The sequence below is a fragment of the Mus musculus genome, chromosome 9, assembly GCF_000001635.26.
Source record: "Mus musculus strain C57BL/6J chromosome 9, GRCm38.p6 C57BL/6J".
NCBI classification, from domain to species: Eukaryota; Metazoa; Chordata; class Mammalia; order Rodentia; family Muridae; genus Mus; species Mus musculus.
Window position 1 is genome coordinate 22,118,521 of NC_000075.6, and position 21,168 is coordinate 22,139,688.

General features: G+C 49.6%; 1 protein-coding gene and 1 long non-coding RNA gene across 11 annotated transcripts; one reads left to right on the forward strand and one right to left on the reverse strand.

Annotated features, from left to right (window-relative positions):
* Positions 1–8,206: 8,206 nt before the first annotated feature.
* Positions 8,207–17,226, reverse strand: Acp5 (acid phosphatase 5, tartrate resistant). 9 transcript variants are annotated; one of them, XM_006509944.3, is made up of 7 exons: positions 17,093–17,166; positions 13,217–14,419; positions 12,003–12,088; positions 11,343–11,609; positions 11,011–11,138; positions 9,155–9,500; positions 8,207–8,742 (listed from the first exon to the last, which is right to left on the reverse strand). In XM_006509944.3, the coding sequence occupies exons 4-7, from the start codon at positions 11,607–11,609 to the stop codon at positions 8,500–8,502; spliced, it is 984 nt and encodes a 327-aa protein (XP_006510007.1). In that variant the 5' UTR covers positions 12,003–12,088; positions 13,217–14,419; positions 17,093–17,166; the 3' UTR covers positions 8,207–8,499. The 9 variants fall into 9 exon arrangements, with proteins under 9 accessions (XP_006510007.1, XP_011240686.1, XP_030099880.1 ...); XM_011242384.2 differs by lacking the exon at positions 12,003–12,088; XM_030244020.1 differs by lacking the exons at positions 13,217–14,419; positions 17,093–17,166 and adding an exon at positions 12,981–13,124.
* A 176-nt stretch (positions 17,227–17,402) lies between these two features.
* Positions 17,403–19,237, forward strand: Gm39306. 2 transcript variants are annotated; one of them, XR_870578.3, is made up of 2 exons: positions 17,403–17,820; positions 19,102–19,237. It is a non-coding gene; the product is annotated as a predicted gene, 39306 (long non-coding RNA). The 2 variants fall into 2 exon arrangements; XR_870579.3 differs by having other exon boundaries at positions 17,403–17,593.
* The last annotated feature ends 1,931 nt before the right edge of the window (positions 19,238–21,168 follow it).

The window sequence follows — 21,168 nt, forward strand, 5'->3', positions numbered from 1 at the left end:
TTGATGAAATATCTTGCCTGCAGCGTGAGAGAAGACGAGTTTCTTCTGGCTCACAATTCAAGGGCATGGTCTGCGGCGACGTGGAAGACTGGCAGCAGGGGCTTGGGGCAGCCAATCACAGGGTTTCTCTCTATAGCCCATTCTGACAATGAAATCCTTCTATCTCAGCCTCCTGAGCTGGGATTACAGGTGTGTTCAACCATGCCGTGCTTTTGACTCCTAACCACAAGGACTTGGCCAGCCATCATGCCTCGTATCAAAATAAATAAAATCACAGAATTAAAATAAACAATCCGATGTCTTAGCCTGGCTTGTTGTAAGTCGTCATGCCAGCCTCTGTGGAGGCTGAAGCAAGAGGCTAAACAGATCAAGGTCAGCCTGGGCAACTTAGCTCCAGCCCCCAAAACTTAAAAAAAAAATCAAAGATAGGCATGGTAAATCGACCCTTTAATTTCTACACTCAGGATTGGGAAACGAGAAATCTGCATACACCAGAGACCAGCCTAACTTCACAGTGGTCTCCAGAAAAACCCAAGCTATACGGTGAATTCTTGTTTCAAAAAGCCAACCGTGGGGTGGAGAGACAGCTCACAAGGTAACCATGATTGCCCTGCAAGCTAGGTGACTCGAGTTCAATACCCAGAGTCCATGGTGGAAGAAGAAAAACCAGTCCCTCCAAGTAGTTCTCTGGCTTCCATGTGTGTGTCATGATATATGTGCACATACACACACACACACACACACACCAGTAGTAATAAACTGGGTGTGGTAGCACACAGCACCAAGGAAGCAGAGGCAGGCAGAGCTCTGTGAGTCTGAGGCCAGGCTGGTTTACATGGTGAGACCGTATCTAAGAAAAAGCACCCAGGGACTGTGGATTGCGTGGTCGAGTGTTTGCTTAGCATGCACAGGGCCCTGGGTTTCACTTCAAGTGCAGGGGACAAACAACATTGATCTCAAAACCAGCAAGTGGTAGCTACTGTCACCTCAGCTGGACAGAAGTCCATCTGCGGGCATGGCACAGCCTCCAGTGTCCCTCGCCGTGCCTCTGAGAAATCTTTGTAGCATTTGGTGCTTAGCTGGATAGGGAACTTGGTTTGCATTCTACATGTGACATTTACTTTGTCACTTCTCCTTTCTAGACTCTGGGAAAAGGGACATTGGGTGAAGCTGACTGCTGATTCAGAGCTCCGACTGCCAGGAGCCTCTGAATCAGTGGGAAGAGGCTTGGTGGCTGTGAATTTCCAAGAGAGTTGAGAAGGGCCGAGCTGTAGTCACAGCTAGTTGGCAACCTGTGTTGGGTATGTGGGTTTGGTTTTTTTGTTTTTTTCAACTTGGCACACAACTAGGGTCATCTGGGGACAGGGAACCTCAATTGAGAAATGCCTCCATCAGACTATCCAGTAGGCAAGCCTGTGGGACACTTTCTTCGTGATCGATGTGAGAGGACCCAGCCTACTGTGGGTGGTGCCAGCCCTGGGCAGATGGTCCTAGGTGGATGACAGCGCCATGGAGAGCAACCCATGTGCAGCACCATTTAACAGCTTCTGCCTCAGTTCCTGCCTTGAGTTCCTGTGCTGACTTCCCTCAGTGATGGACTGAGATCTGGAAGTACAAGCCTAATAAACCCTTTCCCCCTTATGTTGTTCTTGGTCAGAGCGGTTTATCACCACAGTAGAGAGCAAACCAGAACAAACATGATGCTGAGAATTGTGTGGGCCTCCGTAATGTCCTATGAGAAACAAGGATGAGTCTAGACTTTGCCTCAAGGATCAGGGTCAGAAGTGATTTCTTTTTAAGGACAGGGTGTCATATATCCTAGGCTGGTTACAGACATGCCACTCTGCCCTTTAACTTCTTTTTTTCTTTTTTTACATTAACTCAGTGTGTGTGTGGAGGGGGGTGTAAGTGTGTGTGTGTGGGGGGGTGTAAGTGTGTGTGTGTGTGTGGTGTATGTGTGGTATGTGTGTATGTATATGTGATATGTGTGTGCCGTGTGGTAATCATTTACTGAAAGCAGCCAGTGGGTTGAAAGCAATCTTAAACAAAACAAATATCCTGTAAGTATTGGAAGCCACTTGAGGACACAGACTGGTCACCTCACTGTGGTGTTTGGTGCCAGTCTAGGTAACTGAAGCTGGCAAAGTAATTCCCCTTGCAAACTCTGCAAGCCATTTCCCTACAGAACCCGCTTCCTTTCCCATGCCCAGGCTTCTGTGCTGTTCAATAAATGCAGAACAGAGACCCTTGTTTGGGACAGACACAACAGACAGACAGACAGGCACAGACAACAGGGACAGATCAGACACACACAGCAGGCAGGCTACCGACCAGCCGGTACCCAGACTACACACACGGATATGGCACAGAGAGAAACATGGAGAATTCAAATTTGGGCTTATCCTGGTCAAAATAATCAAGACTAGTTTCTTTCTACTTTCTCCTTAATGTGACATTGATGCAAGGATCCGCTGCAGCCCAGGCTAACCGGGAATTCCTTTTGTAGCCCAGGTTGTCCTCAGACTCATAGTGATCTTCCTACATAAGCCTCCCAAGTGTTAGAATTACACACATGAGCTATCACACTAAAACCTGCCATCTTGGGCAGTGGTGCCGAAGCCTGTAATCCCAGCACTCAGGAGGCCAGGCTGGTCTACAGAGCTGGTTCCAGGACAGCCAGGCTATATAGAGAAAGAGAGAAAGCCTGTCTTGAACAAAGAAGGATCTGTATGTCTGTCTTTCTGTCTGTCTGTCTAGCCATCCAACCATCCATCCACCCATCCTTCTCAGCTCAAGGAACAGTTTATAGAGTCTGAGAGAAAAATAACGGAGCAAGCAAGCTGTAAGAAAGCGCCTCTCAGGGCTGGAGAAATGGCTTAGTGGTTAAGAGCACCAACTGCCCTTCCAAAGGTCCCAGCAACCACATGGTGGCTCACAACCATCCTTAACAAAATCTGACTCCCTCTTCTGGACTGTCTGAAGACAGCTACAGTGATCTTAGAAAGAAAGAAAGAAAGAAAGAAAGAAAGAAAGAAAGAAAGAAAGAAAGAAAGAAAGAAAGAAAGAAAGAAAGAAAGGAAGGAAGGAAGGAAGGAAGGAAGGAAGGAAGGAAGGAAGGAAGGAAGGACTCAGCAGCTGGCAAGGAGGAAGGTGAAGGAAAGATAGGCCTTTTATCTTAGGTTCAGGAAGGCAGGCAGGATCAGGAAAGGAGGCTGCCAGCAGCTGTGTGGGGTTGGATGCCTTCAGGAGATAAGAAAAAGTCTAGTCAGATGAAGCTGTGGAGGCAGACAACTGCAAAAACTGCTTTTTTAAACAAACAAATGAACTAACAAACCCTCAAAATATTTATTTTATTAGTAGGGATAGGAGGAAGTTGTATATAAGTGAAGGTCAGAATACAATTTTGTAAGTTAGTTCTCTCTCCACCATGTTTGTTCCAGGCATGGAATCTGGGTCCTCAGGCTTGGCTGCAATCATCTTTACCCCCTGAGCCATTGCCCCAGCCCCATGATCCCTTTTTCTTAACCATAACAGTAACTTGTGTCTGAGGTTCAACAGTGCCAACCCAGGGTAGCACATGGTAGCTCGTCTGCCGTGCTCCTCTCTGTGGATGAAAACATGGATGAAGTGCTGTCAGTTGCCACTTGACTTAGCCAGGCAGAAGACAACCCAGCACCCCATTCTGTCACTCCTGGTGTGACAGCTGAAGCTCTCAAGAGAGTGGTTTGTGTGACTTTCCTCACACCAATGGTTTAGGCAAATGTGTCTGCGGGTAAATGTTACTCAATTCCCCCCCTAGAAGGGAACTGGACTCCTGGTAGTTGTCAGACCAGCTAGCTTTTTGTGTTTATTCTCTTTTCTTTCTACCTCTGTCTCTGTCTCCCTCTCTTATTCTTTTTCTTTCTTCTTGAGATATAGTCTCACTATAGCCCTGAAATGCACTATGTAGACCAGGCTAGGATTGAACTCACAGAGATCCACCTGCCTCTGTCTTGAGTGCTGATATTGAAGGTGTGCACCACCAGCAGGCTCTGTATTCACTCCATGTGGAGCAGGGAGGGTCATTTATGAGCAGAGCGCTTGCCCACACTGGGTGAGGCTCTGGAGTTCATTCCCAATGCCATCAAACAGAAGCTACAATGACAGTGGTTCTCCCAGGAGCAAATCCAGTTTATCCAGAAGTAAGTCTGAACACAGGATGTGAGTACACAGGACAGCCATTGCAGTTCTGTCTGCAGGCAGATTGCAACATCTACTGCAAGTCGCCCGAGAGATCCTTGATAGATGGAGGGTTAGAAGTTCAGGATCAGGTCCCTGCCTCTGTACTAAAAAAAAAGATCTCCGGAGCTCTCCCACTGCTGCTGGGGCAGATCTCAGATGTAAATCCTATAACGTACAACCATTAAATTGCGAAAGAAATTTTTTTGTCTAATGAAAAGTCTGTGTTTGGGATTAGGGGTGGAACCCAGGAACTCACAGATGCTAGGCAGGTGACCTAGCGTGGACCACATCCCCAGCCCTTACTGAGAGATTCAAGGCAGGAGCTCTGCCACTGAGCCACACCCCAAGCCCCTCATTAGGGGATTCTAGGCTAAGGCTCTCTTTGCTGATCTGTATTTCCCCACAATGTCACATGTGGTGGGTTTATGACTTTGCCAAAACTTATCAGAAAGGTTGGTGTAGTACTTGCATGAAGTCCTGGGTTTGATCCCCAGTTCCTCATATACTGGGTGTAGCTGGCACAGGCCTCTGATCTGAGGTCTTGGGAGGCAACAAAAAATTAAAGGGTGACAGGGACCAAGAACCACATGCAAATACAGATATCTTAAAAAAAAAAAAAAGCAGCTTAGGCCAGCTGGCTAGGGGCGTGGTTAGGATACTGTGGGTACTTAGTGTTCTCAAGTCTCTGTCTTGATGTACACATGCTTGCACATACAGGCATGCATGCGTATAGTCGTGCATGCACAGACACACGCAAGCATGCGTGCTCACTCTTGTAAAACTGTACGTTTGATGAGTTTGAATTATGTGTGTGAATTACACGTCAAAAAAAAAAGTGGGCTTTGAAAAAAAGGAAGGTTTAAAAAACAAGGTGTGGTTCAGTGGGTAAGAAAAAAAACATGTTCTGGTTTGCTTTGGTTTTTGTAAGAAAAGGTACAAAAGAAACTGGGCAGAGTGACACACAGTTGTAGTCAAAGCTTGTGAGGCTGGGGCAGGAGGATGGAGCTGGAGGCCCAGCTGGGGCTGCATGGCAGACAGTGAGACCCTCTTTCTATGGGGACAGGGAGGGAGGGAGGGGAAGGAGAGAGAATGGTTATGAGATGAACAGGAAGGGATGTCCTGTCAGGACAGAAGGCAGGAAAGGGGCAGACTTGGAGAAGGAAACACTTTTTAATTTTCTATTTTATTTTAATATTTACATTGCCTTAATTTTTTTATCATATTTATTTGTGTGGAGGGGGCGTGCATGTGTCACAGAGTGTGGAGGTCACAGGACATTTGCAGGACTCAGTTCTTTCCTTCCACCTTGTGGCCATGACTCAGGTCACCAGGCTGTGTGACAAGCAGTTTTTACAAATTTTTATATGTTTATTTTATGCACACGGATATTTTGCCTGTATGTATTTTTAAAAAGATTTTATTTAGTTTATGTATATGAGTACACTGTAGCTGTCTTCAGATCCACCAGAAGAGAGCATTGGGTCCTATTACAGATGGTTGTGAGCCACCATGTAGTTGCAGGGATTTGAACTCAGGACCTCTGGAAGAGCAGTCAGTGCTCTTAACCACTGAGCCATCTCTCCAGCCCCCATCTGTATGTATTTCTGTGTACCATGCCCACGCCAGGTGCCTGTGGAGGCCAGAAGAGAGTGTTGATCCCCTAGGTCTAGAGTTACAAGCAGTTGTGAGCTTCCATGTGTGTGCTGAGTCCTCTGTGAGAGTAGCCAATGCTCTTAACCACTGAGCCAACTCTCTAGCCCAGGAGCAGGCAGCACTTGTACCTAGCTGGTCCCTTGGTTGTTGTTTAGGACGACAGATGTGCGCACCCATCCAGCCAGCTGGTTTTATCTAGTTCTGCAATGGAACCCAGGACTTTGTGCATACCTAACAAATGTGCTATATCCCCAGCCATAGATTTTTCTTATTTTCACTTTTTGGTGTTTTTGACACAGGAGCTCTCTGTGTAGTCCTGGCTGTCCTGGAGCTTGCTGTATAGACCAAGCTTACCTCAAACTCACAGAAATCCACCTGCCTCTGCCTTCTTCGTACTGGGATTAAAGTCATGTGCTATCACTCCCAACTCACACGTATATTCTAAGACAGGGTGCCATGTAGCCCAGGCTGACCTCAAACTTCTATGTTTCAGAGGATAACCTTGACCTTCTGACCTTTGAACTTCGACTTCCTGTATGCTGGGATTATATGTTTGCACCACTAAGCCCTGCTGCACTTTCCTATAAATTTTAGATCTTTGAATGTATGAATATTCCCAGCTCCATATTGAAATGGTTGAAAGTTAATGTTGTGAGACTAACCTGTGCAGAGCTGTGGTGAAGTAGAGGGACCTTGAATAGAGCCGTGTTCTCGGGGCTCCATACCTGTGAAGAATGTGATAACAAAGAAGACAGGGAAAACAGAGTGCCCCGGGGTGTAGCTTAGTGGTAAGGCCTTCAAAAAGGTGTCAAAATGTCTGGATTCCACACTCAGTGTGAGAGGAACCCAGTGCTCTGTGGTAAGCTGTATGCTTAGAGTCTCAAAGCCCTCAGTTTAATTCTCCAAAGTCCCTATAACTTGGAGCCTTCTGTGGTGGTGTATCTGCTGTTCTGGCCCTCGTGAGATGGAGGGAGGACAGTCAGGAATTCAAACTCACCCTTGGCTACTTAGTGAACTACTTGTTGGCTGGAAACTGCTTGCGATTCCAGCCCTGGGGGGACCCAACGCCCTCTTCTGGCCTTTGTCGGAAACTTCAAGTACACAGTACACATAGATGAGCAGACGCACGCGTGCGCACACACACCTACATCATTAAAAATAACATTTAACAATAATAAAAAAAATTAAAAATTAGGTTAGAAATGCACCCTTGTTGGTCAGGTGCTGGCCTAACATTTGTGAGGCCCCAGGTTCTTGCCTCAGCATCACAGAAACCAGTGTGCTGTGGAAAACCTCTAACTCCAGCCCTCAGGGACTGAAGTAGGGGAGCCAAGGTCATTTCTGCTATATAGCAAGTCTGAGCACACAAACTTTATGAGTCCTTGTCTCAAACAAGCAAAGAGAACAGGGAAGTGAGGACGTGGAGGGGCGGGCTCTGACTGAGAGGGGACGAGGACGGCCACAGACAGGAACTTGGAAGGCTCACTATGTCCTTCCTTCTAATGGTAACTGACTGACTGATACATTCATTCGGTTTTTGAGACAGGGTCTCACCATGTAGCATGAGCGGGCCGGAACCTTCATGTGTAGACAGACCATGGTCCAGAGCTCACAGAGATAAGCCTGTCTCTATCTTCTCATGGATAGAATTAAAGGCATGCAACACCAAGCCAGCTGTTCATGTTCAGCAGGACCTTGCTAAGCTGCCAGGCTGGCCCTCCTGTTTCACTCTCCTGTGTGCCTGGGAAAATCACATCTGCAGCCAGGCATGATGGTAGTTGCTTATAATCTCAGTGGCGGGAGGTGGGTGTATGGAACAGAGACAGGAGGATCTCAGTTCAAGGCCAGCCTGTGCTACATGAGACCTGGCTTCAAAAAAACCAAACCAAACCAAACCAAAGGTTAAGAATGTAGCTCAATGGCAGAGCGATTGATTGTATAGCACACAGGAGGCCTGGACTCCACAGCTCCTGGATTCTCAGGCTCACAGCTGAGGAAGGAGGGCTAATGAAGTTAGCCTGGGCTACAAAGTGAGTTCTAGGACAGCCAGGGCTATACAGAGAAACCCTGTCTCGAAAAAAAAAAAAAAGTTAGTTGGCTATGTATTGGACTAAGAGACTGAAGGGAGGGCTGGAGAGATGGCTTAGCAGGTAATGGCACTTGCCATCAAGTGGAACCTGTTATGTGTGATCCCTGGGTCCCACATGGTGGAAGGAGAGAGCAGACCCCCACACCCCCACCACAAGGTGACTTTTAACTTCCACAGCCCAACAGGGCTGCAGCTGCCTATATGCATACACAGACAGGCATTTTAACCTTGATGACACACCCATTCTGGAGACAAAGCATTGTTTTATTGAATAGCAGTGACAGTAAGACTTGACTGAAAGGAAAGCCCGTTCCCAAGAAAGCTCTACCCTAAAAGGGGTGAGCCTGGCTGTGGGATCAGTTGGTGTGGGCATACTTCTTTCCTGTAAGTAAGCCCCTTGGTTCCCCTTCCCTCTCTGCCAGAGTACCAGGGCAGAGAAGCTGCCGTGAGTGAGGTCCTCACAGGGCCCACCCACCACGCCTGCAGACGCCTCCTCCCTCACACCCGTTAGCGGACAAGCAGGACTCTCGTGGTGTTCAGGGTCTGGGTCTCCTTGGGAGGCTGGTCTTAAAGAGTGATTTTCCAGAGGCTTCCACATATATGATGGTCATTTCTTTGGGGCTTATCTCCACATGTGTGAAGCCGCCCAGGGAGTCCTCAGATCCATAGTGAAACCGCAAGTAGCCGTTGGGGACCTTTCGTTGATGTCGCACAGAGGGATCCATGAAGTTGCCGGCCCCACTCAGCACATAGCCCACACCGTTCTCGTCCTGAAGATACTGGGGGCAAAGGATACAAGGTTGGTCCGGAATAGGTCTAGCCCTGGCTACAGAGCTGAGTGGATAGCCTCTCTTTGCTTCAGTTTCCCTGGTCTGCTGAAGTGGAGCCTACTTCAAAGGCATGACTGGGAGTTACTTTAAGCATTTAGGGAACCTTTTGGTTTTGGTGGTGTTGAGATTGAACATGGCTTCCTGCTTGGTAGGCAAGCACTCTATTTCTGAGTCCTAGTCTCAGGCCCTCACTGGGGGATTCTAGGCAGGGGCTCTGCCACTGAGCCACGCCCCCAGCCCCTCACTGGGGAATTCTAATCCAGTATTCTGCAGAGCCCCTCTGAACAAAAGGGCAGCCATGTGACGCCTTGCAGTATAGTTAAGAATTCCTTGCCCGATTCCCCATCCACAGAGTCCTCACCTGCAGGTTGTGGTCATGTCCACACAGGTAGGCAGTGACCCCGTATGTGGCTAACAATGGTCGCAAGTTCTTGACAAGGCAGCGCGTGGGTCCGTGCTCGGCGATGGACCAGATGGGGTAGTGGCCGGCCACCAAAACGTAGTCCTCCTTGGCTGCTGCCAACTGCTTTTTGAGCCAGGACAGCTGAGTGCGGGCCACTCCCAGGTCTCGAGGCATTTTGGGCTGCTGACTGGCAAAGTCATCTGAGTTGCCACACAGCATCACTGTGTCCAGCATAAAGATGGCCACAGTTATGTTTGTACGTGGAATTTTGAAGCGCAAACGGTAGTAAGGGCTGGGGAAGTTCCTGTGGAGGGAACAGAAGTCGTGGGCAACACATTTTAAGCAGAGACACACTAAAGTTGGTTCTGGCCAAAGGACCTCCCGTTTTTATTTTTTTTTTAGAAAAATCTTAAAAACATTTCTTTTTAGTTGTGAGCTACCATATGGGTGCTAGGAATTAAAGCCAGAGGCAAAGGACCTCTTTTTATAGTGTGTGTGTGTGTGTGTGTGTGTGTGTGTGTGTGTGTATTCACATATATTCACATTGCACATGTGCAATCAGGGTCCGGTCAGGAACAATGGCTGTTGTTCCTCAAGACCCACTCATCTTGAGTTTTCTGGTGTATTTCTCTATGTGTGGTGTGGTGGACACACTCATACATCCATGGAAGCCACACAGGGGGCTTAGTGTCCTCTGTCACTTTCTACCATGTTCACTGACCAGGTGAACTGTTCAGGGTCTCTTGTTGACCCTGCCGTGTATCCCATCCCCAGACTAGCCTGGAAACCGGAAAGCCCCTTCATCCTCCTGTCTCCCCTACCACCCCACCGACTTTTTTGTTTGTTTGTTTGTTTGTTTCCATTTTTTATTATTAGGATGCGTGGGTAAGGGTCAGAGGACAACTTTTGGTAATGGGTTTTCTTTTCATGGTGGGTTCCGAGGATTGAACTTGGGTCCTTAGGTTTACAAGGCAAATGCTTTTGTATCCACTGAGCGACTTGGCTCGCTTATCCCTCAATCTTGCTTTCTGAGATGGGGCATCTCACTGAGCTGTGGGGCTCGAGGATTTGGCTAGGCTGGCTGGCGGCTGAACCTCAGGATGCTCTGTCCCTGCCTCCCGCCCCCAGCACTGACTCAGGCATGTGCTGCCACGCTGCCCCCAGCACTGACTCAGGCATGGGCTGCCACGCTGCTTTTCACACAGGCTGTGGACTGACCTCAGGTCCTTGTGTTTGCTTACCAAGCGCTTTCCTGACTGAGCTGCTCTGCCTCAAAAGGCTTCTTTGACTAGGCACTGTGGCATGTATCTGCCACCTCAATACTTTGGAGGCTGAGGCAAGAGAATCTTAAATTTTTGAGACCAGCTAAGACCACATAACAAGATCCCATCTCAAAAATGAGCAGCTGAATGTAGGGATGTTTGTGTGAAATCCTGCCACTTGGGAGTTGGAGGGTCAGTTCAAGATATCCTTGGCTACATAGCCAGTTCAAGGCCAGCCTGGGCTACACAATACCCTGTTTTAACAAAACCAAACCCAGACCTTCTGAGGGCAGTGCCATGGTCCAGTGAGAAAAGCGCCCGCTGCCTGATGACCTAAACTCCATCCCTGCAGCTACACAGGAGGAGAAAACTGATCCCATAATCTGTCCTCTGGCCTGCACACATGGGCTGTGCCCCCAATAAATAAAACACACACACACACACAGACACACACACACACAGAGACATACACACAGACACACACAAACCAAAAGCCAAAGGAACTCTTTGTCTCTGAGTGACAGTCTCTTCAGGGAAAGAGGGAAGGCTCACCAGCGCTTGGAGATCTTAGAGTATGCAATCTGTGCAGAGACGTTGCCAAGGTGATCATGGTTTCCAGCCAGCACATACCAGGGGATGTTGCGAAGGGCACGGTCAGAGAACACGTCCTCAAAGGTCTCCTGTGGCAGACAGTAAGGGCATCCCTCCTCTGGAGTCAACAGCCACTCTGCAGCTTCCACCGAATCAGAAATCAAGGGCAAGGGAACCAATGGAAGCCCGAGGTACCCAAAGGCATCCTTCTGCCTTCTGCTCTCCCCAGAGGAAGGTCCCAGTGTGAAGTGACCTCACCGCTGTCACCTCTGACCCTGCTGTTGAGCACATACCTGGAACCTCTTGTCGCTGGCATCGTGCACTCCAGTGAAGTAGAAATTGTCCCCCAGAGACATGATGAAGTCAGCGCCCATCGTCTGCACGGTTCTGGCGATCTCTTTGGCATTGGCCATTTCCCGGGCTGTGTGGAATGGGGCATTGGGGACCCCTCCCCAGTCGCCCACAGCCACAAATCTCAGGGTGGGAGTGGGGGCTGTACCGTGGGTCAGGAGTGGGAGCCATATGATTTGTAGGCCCAGCAGCACCACCCATGAATCCATCTGTGAGGAAGAGAGGGAGTTCAGAGTCTCTGGTGAGGACAGAGAGCGAGACCCTGGTCCAAGCAAAGAAAGACTAGCCCGCTGAGCCTGGTCTCACGGTGCATGCCTATAAACTCAGGCACTACCATGGAGGTGGAGCAACTGGACCAGAAGTTCAAGGCCAGCCTCAGCTACATTGGGAAGTTTGAAAAATGGAAACAGAAAGTCTGAGATAAAGACATAAGACCGGTCTTAAGACACACACACACACACACACACACACACACACACACCCTAGCCATCTACAGCCGTCAGTTCCACAGACACACCAGTAGCAATTGGGCCTGCAAGGAGCTGAGGAGCTGGGAAGGTGGCCCCCACAGGCCTCTTCCACCTCGCTCCTCTGACACTTACCCTGGAGGAAGCACAGGTGGTCAGAGAGGCTGCAAGAGGCAGTTAAGCTCCTGGACCAAAAGCGGTGATCACCGAGTCTTTATTCTCTGGGGCAGAAGTGCATCATTGGGAAAGATGATGCATTTTCTCCGAGGATTGTCCAGAAGCCCTCCCCTTGGGTCATGTGAGCACTGGACTTCCCCAGAACTGGAAATGGGGCTGGGGCGGGGGCACCCAGGCCAGACTGAGCCGTGAAAAGTTTCTCGAAGCCAGCACAGTCAGCCAGGGTCTGATGGTAATGTGTACTGGGCATCTGTAGGTCCCGAGTTTGACTGTTCACTGCACTGAGGCTGTTCTAGGCTGAACGTCTGTGTTTTCACACCCTTGGCTGTCTGTAACTCGCTGTCACTTTTTCTGGGTGGGTGTCTCGACTCTAGCATGGGAACCTCAGTGGCTTGCCTGTGACATACACTCCAATTATTTTTTTTTTTTTGTTTTTGTTTTGAGACAGTGTCTCAAGAAGCCCAGGCTATCCCTAACTTCCTCCCTGGGTAGCCAAAGATGAGCCACTTCCAAGTGTTGGAATTACAGGCCTAAATAATTCCTCTGTGGCGCCCATGTAACAGCCCCCTGTCTCCTCTGTGTTTTGTAAGTCCTAGTGCAAATTGTGTATCTGGAGTCATCTAAGTGTGGGACTGTCTCCGAGTTCCCCCTCGCCATCATAAACAGCAGCAATAACTGCCTTTTCCAGGAAGTTCTGTCCACACTCTTCCATGGCCTTTCCCACACCCGGTTTCCAGCCTAAGGAACTTCCAGAAGGCACACACCACGTGGCTGGCTGTAGCCTTTTGACCTTGGCACCTACAGCAGTCAGCTGCAGGCTGTTTCGACCGCAGAGCCCAGCGCTGTGGTGGGTGTGGCCAGCTTCCCACCTCCTCCCCTCCCTCCTTAACTTCACAAGCCGCCCAATCTTTCCAGACTCCTTCCTTGAACACTCACCACCAACCCCTCCGGTCCCTGCAAGCTCGGATTCTGGAATCTCTCGTTCCGTGCTTTGCATAAAGGCTCAGAGAGGGTCAGCGACTCACCCCAGGTCACCCAGCGAAGAGTTTGCCTTGCATTCCCCACTCGCACCTCTCAGTAGAGGCGAACAGGAAGGAAGTGGGGTGGCCCCAACAGACAGAGACCCCCTCCCCCGTGGGAGGCAGAGCAAGGGCCTGGCGGGCGAGTCTCACCTTGGCGGTGGGTCCAGGACAAGCTGTGCTACCCAACTGAGCTGCGGATTCGCGGCGGGTCGCTCCGGGCTGCACGAGTTGGGAAGAGGCGGCGCGGGCCAGCCTTCGCCCACGGCTCCCTGCCTGCCCTACAGAGTCCAGAGTTGCAGAGGGCGGGTGCCTCGGTTTCCCCGCCCCAATCCTGCCTCAGCCATTACCTGGCGCCTCGCCTCCAAGGTTCAGAGTCCCAGGAGTTAAGGGAGACCCGGGACCTGATTTCAATACCACCTGCCTTCGACTTTTGGGGTGCTCACAGCCTCTGGTGGCCGCGCAGGGGAGGTCCAGCCCCGGACTGAGCCAGGCTCGGTCTCCCGGTCTTTAAAATGGGTGAGAAGATACCAGGCTGGTGGCAGGTCAGCGGTGGAGGGCTTGCTTGGCCCCAGAGCGGCTCGGGTTCCATCCCAGCAGTGGGTTTGGGGCGCGCGGGGGGGCGGAGGAGGGGATTTGACTGAGCTATCTGTGCCAGATAACAGCCACCTGTAAAACAGGCCTTCAAGATTGATCGGGAGAGAAGGAATTTAGGCAGAGAGGGACCCAGAGGGGCGGAGCAAAGCCATCCTCTTCCGCACACTGCAGGTCTTTCCTGTTATTTCAAACAAGAAATTTTGCCGGTTTGCAGGGAGGCTGGGGTGTGACTCAGTTGGTAGAGTGCGTGCCAACACGTACGAAGCCCTAGGTCACAGACGCAGGCCGGTATACACCAGGTGCGCAGTGTAACCCTGGGCCGTGGAGGTCAGAGGGTCAAGAGTTCATGATAAATCTCAGCTCCATAGCAAGTTCAAGACCTGAGACTGTCTCATTCATAAATAAATAGGTTGTCCTTAGAATTCCACAAAATAAAGCTGGGCCAGAATGGGACTCACTTCTTTAATCCCATCACTCGAGAGGCGGAAGCAGATCTCTGAGTTAAAAGGCGGCCTGATCTATATAGCAAGTTCCAGGATATCCACAGCTACACAGAGAAACCCTGTCTCTAAAACCAAAACAAAACCTAAACAGAACAACAAAGGAATCCCAAAGAATAAAGTCTGGCGATGGGCCTTCGAGATGGCTCAGAGCGGCACTTTCTGGCAAGACTTGAGAGCCTGAGTTCCATCAGGTTTCCGGAAGGAGAGCACCGGCTCCCAAAAGTTGTCCTCTGACCTCCACATCCGGGTTGTTGCCCTACCAATAATAAGTAAGTAAATAAATGTAATAAAGATTTAAAGAGTCCTGGTGTGGTAGATCATGTCTGTTAATGGCAGGAGGATTGGAGTGAGTTTGAGACAACTGGGCTAAATAGGGAGGACTGGGTCAGCCTGGGCTAAAGTGTGAGATCCTGTCTAAAAAATACACTTCCCCAAAAAATGAATTCCTGAGAAAAAGAACATAATCCCAGGGGTTGCTATCTTTCACATGCCCAGTGCACTCATAACTGTACACTGCTCCAGTGGTTATCTCTCACATAGCCCAGTGCACTCATAACTGTACACTGCTCTTGCAGAGGACCAGGTTTGGTTCCCAGGACACATGCGGGGAGGCTCACAACTGCCTGTAACTTCAGCTCCAGGTCAACTGATGCCTCTGCAGGCCTCCGAAGGCACCTGCACTTGTGTGCATATAGACTCACACAGGCACCTGCACAAGTGAAAAGAATAAATAAATCTACACACTCCTAGAGACCTGCCGGTAGTTAACAGGTACCGAAGGATGGAGAGGCAGTTTCTTCAGTGGTGAGATTCCCATGCTCCTGTAAGCAAGCCTTAGGAAACTCACGCGCACACACACACACACAGTGCGCACATGCGTGCATGCACGCGCACACACACACACACACACACACACGCACACAGTGCGCACATGCGTGCATGCATGCACGCACACACACACACACACACACAGTGCGCACATGCGTGCATGCATGCACACACACACACACACACACACACATGTTCACAATCACTACACAATCACACAACGCCATGGAAGCAGAGAGGATTGGGAAGACCTTTGCAGGGGAGCCTGAGATTGTCCCTGGAGCCCATGTCAAAGCGGAGGGAGAGAAACATCTGCACAAAGTTCTCTTCTGATCGCTACAGTTTTGGTTTGTTTGTTTGTTTTGCTTTGTTTTTAAAGATTTATTTATTTATTTAATGTAAGTACACTGTAACTGTCTTCAGACACTTGTTAAGGATGGTTGTGAGCCACCATGTGGTTGCTGAGATTCGAACTCAGGACCTTCGGAAGAGCAGTCAATGCTCTTAACCACTGAGCCATCTCTCCAGCCCCCTGTTTTGTTTTTTTAAGACAGTGTCTCGCTGTGTAGCTCTAGCTGTTCTGGAATTGGATAGGTAGATCAGGCTGCCCTTGAACTCACAGAGCTATGTCTGCCTCTGCGTCTAGAGTGCTGGGAGTAGAGGCCACTGTGCCTGGCTGACCTCCACAGTCTTTCCATAGCATCCATGTGAGCCCACACATATATCATGCACATAAATATTAAAAATTTTAAATCCTGAAGTAGAAGAGGGTAGGTGCACACCACACACACACACACACACACACACACACACACACACACACAGAGGGAAATCTTCATCTGATGTCTCAATGATGTCATGTAGCTTTGAGCTAATGTGTGAGCTCCCCCACCCCTCCTACCCCTCATTCCCCATCCCCTAACCACCTCCCCCCCCCCCACTTCCTGTGTGCCTCTCCCTGAACTGCATAGCTGGCACTGATGAGCTAGGTATGGTGAGAGGGCTCAGTGTGTAAAAGTGCTTGTTGACAAAGATGAGGGAAGGACAGATGGACCGGGCCTCCAAGTCCTGTACACACATACCTACATATGCCATACACACGCTGATGAAGTTAAGCAAATGGGCGCAGACACAGCCGGGCAAGGTGGCCACGCCTGGGATCCCAGCACTGGGAAGGCAGAAGTCAGAGGACCATGAACTTCAGCCTCAGAGCCAGAGGCTGCATAAACAAACAAACAAACAGGTTGGAGTCTGAGGAGACCAAAGAGCCAGCGGTGGAGCCTGAGTATGGTGGGAATTCCAGGCCACCAGGAGGACACTGGTGGAAAGCTGGTAAAATCTACAGACATTTTAGGGACCAGGCTGGCCTCATCCCCCGGGGAGTTGGGGATGACTTTGAACTCCTGGGCTTGCAGAGCACTGAGGATCAGTGTCACAAAGCCTGCTCGTTTGTTTGTTTGTTTGTTTGTTTTTAGGCAGTGTCACAGGAACTCGCTAGGTAGACCTGGCTGGCCTCAAATATCCAGAGGCTGGCTTGCGCTCTCAAGTGCTGGGACCAGAGGCGTGCTCCCCATGCTGTGCTCTGCTTATTGTAGTTTTTTGAGATTAGGATTTGTGGTTAGTCCAGGTTGCCCTGAAACTCCTGGCCTCAAGCCATCCTCCTGCTTCACCCTTCCAAGGAGCAGAGACAACAGGCATGTTAGCACCGTGCCCCAGCTGGCAGGCGAGTACCACTGTGCCCCAGCTGGCAGGCATGTACCACCGTGCCCCAGCGGGCTCAAGGTCTAGTCACTTTTCTGTGCTTTAATTTGCCTTCAGAGAAAAACGGGCTACCATTTCATAATTGTCTTTTTGTTTTTAACTTTAATGACCTGAATTTGATTTAAACTCACTAGATAGCAGAGGCTGGCCTTGAACTCCTGATCTTCCTGCCTCCACCTCCCTAGTGCCAGGAGCAAGGAAGAGCAACCATGCAGGGTCCCCATCTACTCCACCCAACCCTGCACCGTCAGCCTCAGAGCTCCTCTCTGCTATATCTGCCCCTTCCTCCTCCTGCCTGTTCTCTTCCCACTGTCCTCCCAACCTGGCTTCTCTGACTTACCTTCTAGGGAGCTGCTGACCTCTGACCTCAGGGCCTTTGTCCTCAATGTTCCACTTACTTGAAGGCTCTTCCTTCTTCCCCTGGTGCTCCAGAGTTCCTGCCCTGCCACTCCCTTGACTTTCTCTCTTTTTCTCCCTCCCCTCCGCCGCCGCCCACACCCGAGTGCTAGCTGTGGACCTAGGGGCTCTTGATCTACCACTGAGCCACACCCAAGTGTCCAGGCTTATCATCTTGCCTTAGCTTTTTCTGTAGCACATTATCAATGCCTGGCCAGTGTCTTGTGTATTTATCTTCTTTTTCCTTTCTCTCCACCTGCTTGGCTGTCTCATGATAACCTTTTCTGCTTGTGAGGTTTGTTTCTTTGTTTCTTTGAGTGTTTTTGTTTTTGTTGTTGTTGTTGTTTTTGCATTTGAAACAGGGTTTCACATAGACCAGGGTAGCCTGGAACTTTGTGTCGCTAAGGATGCTTGTCTTCTGGTCCTCCTGGCTGTGATTATAGCGGTAAGAATGACAGCATTCCATTCTCTCTCTGTGTCATCTCTGGCTGTGCCTCTAGCATCTATCATGAGTGCACAGGATGTGGCATCTCTGGCTGTGCCTCTAGCATCTATCAATCATGAGTGCACAGGATGAGGCGAAGCCTTTTGAACATTCTGTTCTCTCCATCCTCCATCAAGTCTGAATATGCAGCCTACTTACTGGTCTCCCTTAACTCCTTCTTCACAAAGGTACTCTGTGGGAGCAGAAGTGAAGTGTGTGTGTGTGTGTGTGTGTGTATGTGTGTGTGTGTGTGTGTGTGTGTGTGTGTGTGTGTGTGTGTGTGTAAGGGGATTTCATAGCTGAAGAGATGGCTCAGAGATTAAGAACACTGGCTGCTCTTCCAGAAGGCTGAGTTTATGGTGGAAACTCCAGTTCCAGGGGATCTGATGCCCTCTTCTGACCTCCACAGGCATCATCAAGCTTACACACAGTACACATACATACATACATACATACATGCAGCCAAACACTCACCTACAGAAAATAAATCTTAAAAAGTACAATAAAAACACCCAAACCAGACTGGGTGGCTCACATGATGGGGGCTTGCTATGACAACAGTGGCTGTCTCACTCCGGGGAGGGTGAGAACCAGGTAGCTGCTTCAGTGCAGGGAACTGAATGCCTCAGAAGTCCCAGCCTGGTGGTGAATTCCTGGGCAGCCGGCAGCCGCTGGCCTATGGAAGGTGGAGGAAGTTGGGTTCCAGTGTTAGTGAAGGACAAATATGGCAGTGACAGCAGCGGCAATAGGCAGTCAAAAGAAGGAGAGGCAGGCGGGAGGGAGGCCAGGCAGGTGGGAGGGCAGGCGGGCAGCTTTCCATATCTGGGCCACCAGCAGGGAGGCACCACCCATCCAGGTGAGAGAAGGGTATCCCCCCACCCCCACCCCACCCCCGCTCCCCTCTGATAACCCTTCCTGAAAGCACAGGTTCGTTCAGAGGAGTCACATCTTGGTCCAGTTCCCATCAGGTTGACTTGAAGGGTTCATTTTTCGTATCCCATTTTATCTGCACTTAGAAACTAGGCCGTGGGCCATTTGCTCTCTATTCTGGGTGAAAGGTGCACTGCGCCTGCAGTTCTGCAGCTGACCCACCAGACTGCGTCACTTAAGGCCGGCTTCTGAAGCCTCGGGGCAGCACCTCAAAGCGACACAGCGGGAGGCTAGGTTGAGGCAGCGGACTGGCTTCTCTGCCTTTTGTTCTCAGGCCTTGACCGACTCTGGGAGCGTGCCGTTCACACGGTAATAAACCTCCTGTGAGTCAGCACTTAAATTCAGTCCTAAGTTGACTAAGAGGCTGTAACAGAGAATGCCTGCGTGCCTATGCACTAGGAGCAACGGTCTGACTTCACTTTCACCCTTTGTTATTGGCTTGCAGGGTCACGAAAAAGTTTAAGACTGTAACTAAGCGGTCCTTAAAGTTGTGTTTAGACAAACCCAGCCTATATCTTATCTCCTGTTTTTGCACCTAGGGCCCTGTGATGCATATCTTCTTTATTACCTTCAGTTGAAGATGTCTGCAAACCCTTGGAATGCGCCCTAAGTTTTAGAAGTCTGCTGTTATCTCAGAAGCAATTAAGCAGTCCCATTATAAAAGGTCTTTGCACACCTTCTGAGTCTTTCTTCAGCGATTCTCCGACCCTCACAGACTGTCAATCAAATTGACTGTCAAGGATAGCCACCACACTGGAGTCTACTGCCTCCTGCCAGCTTGACTGTATTCCAAAAGTGTTTCATTTGCTCCCCCACCCCTCTCACTGGCCCCAGGGAGGGTCTCATGTTCCCCAGGCTGACCTCCAACTTACTGTGTAGCTGAGGCTGGCCTTAAACTCCTGATCTTCCTGTTTATGCCTCCCAAGTGCTGGGACGACAGGCAATTGTCACATCCCAGTCCCCCTCACCCCCAATTCACAAGAGCGAGTAGGCTCAGATGCTAATCCGATGGATTTTCCCTCTTGACCTACCCAGCTTGGCATAGAAACAACAGAGTAGCTTTCTTTTCTTTCTTTCTTTCTTTTTTTTTTTTTTTTTTTTTTTTTGGTTTTTTGAGACAGGGTTTCTCTGTATAGCCCTGGCTGTCCTGGAACTCCTCACTCTGTAGGCCTCAAACTCAGAAATCCGCCTGCCTCTGCCTCCCAAGTGCTGGGATTAAAGGCGTGTGCCACCACACCTGGTTGAGTAGTTTTCATTTTAACTAAAGGTTTGAAGAAAACTGTCTCCAAAGGTGTATTTTATTTATTCAGTTGCAACTTATTTTATGGAGATAAAGTCTGACTTATAGGGCAAGCTGTCCTGAAACTCAGACTCCCCCTACCTCTGCCCTAATGCTGGGCTGTTCAGGTTTTTTGTTATTGTCATTGTTGTTTGTTTTTTTAATTTTTTCAGTATTGGAGATGGAACTCAAGGCCTTGAACACTGTAAGCAACCACTCTAGCTCTGAAGTGACCTCTCCGTCCCTCTTTCCTTCCCTCCTTAGTAAAGGGACATTAGCATCTAGAATTCCTGTAACTGATGGTCTGCTCACTGCTGCCCCACGTGGCCAGCATGGGAACTGTAATCAATGTGATAATCCAGATTTGTTCTAATGAACTAATAAACACTGAGTGCTAGGCTGGAGCTGGTGGGACAAAGCACATCCTACAGTAGAACCAGCCAAGCCTGGAGTGGTAGTATAAGCTGCCATCCCACTATTGAGTAGGTAGAAGCAGGGGAGGCAGGAGACCAAGGTTATCCCCTTGTGATTCAAGGCCAACCTGGGCTACTTGACATACTGTTTCAAAACACTAAAGACGCGAGGCATGTGCTGTCTGTCTTTGACCCTTTGATTCCAGTTCTTGGGAGGCAGAGTCAGGAGCGTCTCTGTGAGTTTGAGGCCAGCTGGGTCTTCATAATGGCAGGGATACACAATGAGATTCTAAGAGAGAGGAGGAGGGAGGTAGAGAAGAGGGAGGAGACGGAGGGAAGGAGAAAGGCGGGAGGAAGAGCAGAAGCAGGCAGGCAAGCAACATGGCTCACTGGACAAAAGTGCTTGCTGCTAAATCTGAGACCTTAGTTCTGAAAGTATAACAAAGTAAAAACAGAATTCTAGGCCTTTAGGCCCAGGCTTGGGAATGTGGCCTTTGTAAAAGTATGCTAATCATAAAACAGATAGCGACATTCCTCCACCCACCCCCTTCCTGGGTTCAAAGAGTGCTCATTCAAAGAAAGTCACCCTGACCATTACCAGATCTTTGGTATCTTCCAACAACGCCCTCCCCACTTCCTTGAGTTGTGGTTTCTTCCTTTAAATACCCCCTTACCCAGCTACTCGGCGCGCCAGGGTCCTCTACCCCTACGTGGTGTATGACTGTGGGCCCGAGAGCGCTCTTGAATAAAAATCCTCTTGCAGTTTGCAACAAGACCGTTTCTTGTGGGTGATTTTGGGGTGTCGCCTCTCCTGAGTCAGAACGTGGGGGAGTCCTCACGTTGTGGGTCTTTCAGTTCAAGGTCTTGTGATAGAAGGAAAAATTACTTGCAAATTGTCCTCTGACCTCCATATG